Source organism: Callorhinchus milii, unplaced genomic scaffold, assembly GCF_018977255.1.
Source record: "Callorhinchus milii isolate IMCB2004 unplaced genomic scaffold, IMCB_Cmil_1.0 Scaffold53, whole genome shotgun sequence".
NCBI classification, from domain to species: Eukaryota; Metazoa; Chordata; class Chondrichthyes; order Chimaeriformes; family Callorhinchidae; genus Callorhinchus; species Callorhinchus milii.
Window position 1 is genome coordinate 146,609 of NW_024704794.1, and position 5,441 is coordinate 152,049.

At 47.3% G+C, this 5,441-nt stretch overlaps 1 protein-coding gene across 1 annotated transcript; it reads left to right on the forward strand.

Moving 5' to 3' along the window:
- Nucleotides 1–1,404: 1,404 nt before the first annotated feature.
- LOC103188173 (growth arrest-specific protein 1) lies at nt 1,405–2,807 on the forward strand. The gene has a single exon (XM_007908051.2). It carries the CDS (start codon nt 1,901–1,903, stop codon nt 2,759–2,761), a length of 861 nt encoding a protein of 286 aa, XP_007906242.1. The 5' UTR covers nt 1,405–1,900; the 3' UTR covers nt 2,762–2,807.
- The last annotated feature ends 2,634 nt before the right edge of the window (nt 2,808–5,441 follow it).

The window sequence follows — 5,441 nt, forward strand, 5'->3', positions numbered from 1 at the left end:
AACGCGATTTTGCAAACAAGGCTGCACGGAATTTTTTTGTGAATCAAAAGCTTCTTTCGGGCGAATAATGTCGCAATCGCAGAAGCACAGACAGCTTTGCCACACCAGGGAAATGAAGGCATCGCCACAGGTTTAAGGACACCAACCGACTGGGGGGGGGGGGGGGGAGGAAGAGAGTGAGAAACTTCTGAAAGGGAATGCACGTTAAGGAGGTAAAGGATGAGTTGAGAGGCATGTGTAATGTTGCTGTGTGTGTGTGGGGGGGGGGGGGGGGGGGCATTACCCTGTTCCATGCCACTACACACAGCTTGTGAATGAGAATGAGGGAGGGAGGCGAGAGAAGAGCCCAAAGGAATGCACTGTAGCAGATTGATAACCCCGACTACTAAATAAATCATGAGCAAAGAACAAAAAAGAGTTCCCCCCCCTCTCTCTCTCTCTCTCTCTCACACACACACACACATCTCCACATTAAACTTTAAACAAAACACCCCAACTGTTTGTTTTTCAGTTTAGTTTCTTTCACAATTATTCCCCCATCCCACCCCCGCAAACAAAACCCCACTCAAAACACCCCCCCCCCCAAAACACACACACAGACACACACACAAAATACTAAAGCATTTCAAAAGAAAGCTGCTTGGTCTTGCGTTTGCAAACTTAAAAGAGAGCATCGATCTAATAATAAACCATCAAAAGCGCCCACTTTTTGTAAGTCAGGAAAGAACAAGCCAGGACTCTTTTTTTCTGGGGGGGGGGGGGTATGTTTGAAGAAAAGTGCATTAAGTGAAACGCAAGTGGGGTGGGTGGGGGGGGGGGTAAATTACAATGCCAAGAGATGCAGCAGGAAACGTGTGGGGGGGGGGGGGGGGGGGGGGGGCGAGAGGATTGTGCAGAGGGAGAGAAACGCGGTGGGGAAGGGAAGATGTGGTGGTGGGGGGGGGAGTGTGTGGATCAATGTTGCAACTCCCTGTTGTGGATACATTTGAGGGAAAGTGGGAAAGCGCCACATCGCGGTTGCAAACCATCTCAGCTCACTGTTGGGACACACACACACACACATACACACACACAAGCAGCAGCCAAGCGTGAGCAACCAGCCCACAGCCCACAGCCCGGCCAGCGATGGGAAACAGCAGTGAGATTCCCTGCTCCCAGACAGGACACTGGAGGAGGAAGTTGCTCTCAAGTCAGCTCTGGGGAAAGCTATTGGCGCTGTCCCGCGGCCAATCATTCGCACATTTCTTTCTACCCGCACCCCCCCCCCCCCCCCCCCCCACTGCCGCCTACTTCAATTTTGCAAAAAAAAATTTTGTCCCAAAAAAAAAGGAGGGGGGGGAGAAAGAGAGAGAGAGAGGGGGAGAGGGAGAGGGAGAGGGAGGGAGGATGGGAGCCAATGGTGCAGGGGGCGAGGGGCGGGCGGTGCAGTGTGAGGAGGGCGGGCTGACTGGTCAGGATGTGTTGGAGTTGCCCCGCTGTAAGCGCTGTTTGTTTGCAGTTTGCTGAATGCATAATGTAGTAGGTCTGCAGAGGTGATTAGAGCACGCTGCCGGCTGCCAGGGGCATTTTTTTTTCTCTCTCTCTCTCTCTCTCTCTCGCGTCGGGGGTTTAGTCGTTCCTCTAAAAAGCCCTCGCATCAAACTCTCGCAAGCATTTGCATTTGCGAGCGTGTGTTGACGGGAAAGCAACTGAGAGAGAGAGAGAGAGAGAGAGTGAGTGAGTGAGTGAGTGTGTGTGAGTGAGTGAGAGAGAGCAAAGCAGCAAAGCAACCGGGTCTCTCCTGAGCTCTGCAAAAACACACCAACAAGACAGACACAGACAGAGAGAAAGAGAGAAAGAAAGTCTTCCCTCCGCTCGCTGTGGACTTTTGAATGGATGCATGACACAGCCTTGATCCCTTATGCAAAAACTTGGCAGACTTCAAAAACTTCGAGACACCGAGAGGATGGCGAGTCTCGCCGGCTTGATCCGCAACTGGGGCCTGCTGCTAGCCTGTCTGCTGGGCTTTTTGAACAATTCCGGCCCGGTGCTGGCCCGGTGGATCTGCTGGCAGGCTATCATGCAGTGCCAGGTCGAGCCCGAATGCAGCTACGCGTATAACCAGTATCTGCAGGCGTGCAGGTCGGTGTTGTACCAGGAGACCCGGAGGTGTCCCAGTCACTGCATCTCGGCGCTCATCCATCTGAATGACACGCAGACCGGCCCCATGCTGGAGAGCTGCGACTGTGTGCAAGACGAGATCTGCAAGAGCACCAAGCGCGCCATCGAGCCCTGTCTGCCCAGGACACGCAACCGGGACGGGGTGATGGGCTGCACCGAAGCCCGACAGCAGTGCGAGAGGGACCCGCAGTGCCACAACTCCATGCGCCGCTACCTGCACAACTGCGGCAAGCTCTTCAACGGGGTGAAGTGCACGGACCAGTGCCGGGAGGTGATCGAGAGCATGCTGAGCATCCCCAAAGCCTTGCTGCTCAAGGAGTGCGTGTGCGACGGAGCCGACAGACCCATCTGCGAGGCGGTGAAGGACAACATGGCCAGACTGTGCTTCTCGGGAGCCGAGCACAGCTCCGGCAGCAGCGGTTGGGACATGGAGCCGGACGATGAGTACCAGGACTACTATGATACCCAGAGCATCGGCGGGGATGCGGGAGGGCAATTCAGAAACCCCTCCGGACCCAAAGACTCCTGCAGCCCCCGAGCCCCCAGTGCTTTGACTTTGACGGTGTCCATGTTCCTGCTGCTCCTCGTCTCTCGTTCATAAAACAAAAACAATGCAACTTTTCTTCTTCTTCGACCCTCCTCTCCCCCCCCCCCCCCATCCTCACCCTCACCCAAAATACCACCCACCCCATCCCCATCCCTCCATCCCCATCCCCTCACACACACACACACACACACACACAGAAAAGCTCTGCACTGCCATCTACAATATATTAAAAAAAAGTTTGATAGACTTTTATATATAAATTTTAACTCTGGTAAGATTTGTTTGTATTTTTTCGGTTGTGTCAGGGGTATTATGGAGTTCATCTCTGGTACGGCTATGATAAATCTATATGACTGGTGATGTTTTGTTTTACCAGTCGCTGTACTTGTTTGTGTACTGTGTATAAAGTTACAAATGTATACATTTTGGGAATAATTTATTGAAATATAGACTTACAGACGCGGCTCTGGATTTGCAGAGAGCTGTGCAATTATTTTAGCAGCAAACAAAAAAAAAGGTACAAGACTTCACAACTTATTCTTTAAAGGGAAAACATGATTTATAATGCAATGGAAAACACGCTCTCGGCCATCCCCAAACTGCAATAATCTTTTAAGATTGTAACGTGTAGATTTGGAAGAGAAAAAAAAAGGTTCACTTTTGAATGTGTATTTTTGAAAAAAAAAGTTGGAAAAAAAATTGGGAGTTCCTAGAAATTGTTCTTTTACGACTGCCGTTAACGTTGTATTTTTATAGAAGGCATAAAGATTCATCTAGTTTAAAAAAAACCTTAAGTCTCGTGTGTTTGTGTTGTGTTTATGTGTAAAAAAAAGTGTGAGTCAAGTGAAAAACGCTGGTGATTTACTGTGATGTGTTGGATGGGTTTGGTCTCAGGCTGTTAACGTGTCCCAGAGAGAGACAGAGAGAGAGAGAGAGAGAGAGGGTGTCCTGGTACTAAACTTTACCAAATTTCCAGGGCCAGAGAGGTTGCTGTTTTCACAGCTGACAGTCGGGTCAAAGTAGACGTCCAATTAATTAGGTTTCCTCTGGCGTGCGTTTTTATAAGTCAATTGCTGCAAAAAAAAGTTCCAAATTACTAATCATTTTGAGTAGCCATTTTCAGCAGAGGTTTGTACAGCAGGGGGAGGGGGGGGTGAACCAAAAACTATTGCAGACTGGCCAAGTAGCACTCAGTGAGTCGAGAAAAGTGGCCTCCAGCCATCCTGACTTGCTTTAATTTCGTTGCTATTTCTTTCAGTGCAGACAAGTTGCTGTGAAAGAGGGGGAGGAGGTTAAATCTTTCCTGGTGAGATGCTGAATGCCCAATGAGTAACTAACCGTACGGTTTAATTGTTTTGAGAATGCACAATCCAAACAGTAAACTGCTTATGTACAGGAATGGAGCCAAGGCAGCTGTTTAATGGTAACATAGCCCAACAAGTGTAGATATGCTAGTTCAATTGCAGCAAAGGGGGAAACGCGGTGTAGAGTATACAACCAGGACATAAAGGCAAAACTTGTTGAATGCATGTGTGCAAATGTCATGGCTTCAACAAAACTTGTTGAATGCATGTGTGCAAATGTCATGCCTTCTGCTTTGAGTTGCTTTCTGAGGGCATTCAGCCTGGTCTTCTGCCAAGGCTCCTGATCCTCACTCAAACGTCCTTAGATAAATAATGACACTCTTAAGCACCCGTCGAGTGCTGGTATACTTGACCTTGTAAATAGAAGTGTTTGCAGTAGGAATAAACTCCGTCGTTTGAAATCTTTAAACATTTAACACAAAGAAGGCTGGGGTCCTCCAGGGGATTGCCCGTGGCTTCTCAAGTAAATCGCGCCACATCAGGCTTGAGGAATAAGTTTATTTATCTTTTCCCTCGCTGTTTATTTTATTCTTCAATGTTGCGGTTGGAAGCCCAGTCAAAAGTTTAACTGCGCCCACAAATAAACTTTTACTTTGGTTGACGGATTTGTTTAACGACCGCAACACTATTATGTGGATTTGATATAAAAGAGAAGCTGCAGTTTGTTTACGGTTGCAGCTTCTCCCTGTATTGGGTTGGACATCTCTCTTAGGCTTCAGTGTGAGGGAAAACTTAAATGAACCACCTTTAAGTATCTTCCTGTTTTTACTGGAATAGATAAGTTTATCTACATATTGACTAATTTGTTACATGGAAATATAATATATAGTATACATATCAATATAAAAGTTTTTGGGGGGAGTTTGTTTCCATATCACAAATTAGTTTTAAACTAGAGTAGTCATTTTTATTCGCACTGTGGATTTTAAGGCAAAGAATTGTTGACAAACCTTTTGCAGCGATATAAATTAGAATTTAGTTTTTTTTAAAAAAAACGATTCAAAATCGCTGTTGTATCAAGGCAATATTTTGTTTTGTTTATAAGCTATTGGCTCCCCCCCCAAAAAAAAATGGGTATTTGATAACCACTGCTGGGGTGCACTCTGTATATTGGCTACTTACCTTAGCTTAACTGTAACATCCCTGTATTTTCAATGAAAATTTGGTGGCTAAAAGACACTGACGTTCCCCCACAAGGAGTGAAGACATTAGCACCCTAAAGCCTGGGGTCTGGCAGCTGGAGTGATAATTAATCGAGAGAATAAACGGGGGACTGGTTTACAAGCGGCTGTCAATAGCATCTGCCTGAAATAAATCAGCACTCAACAGTATATACTGCCTCTCCACACTGCTGCACCTTAAAGGTGGCA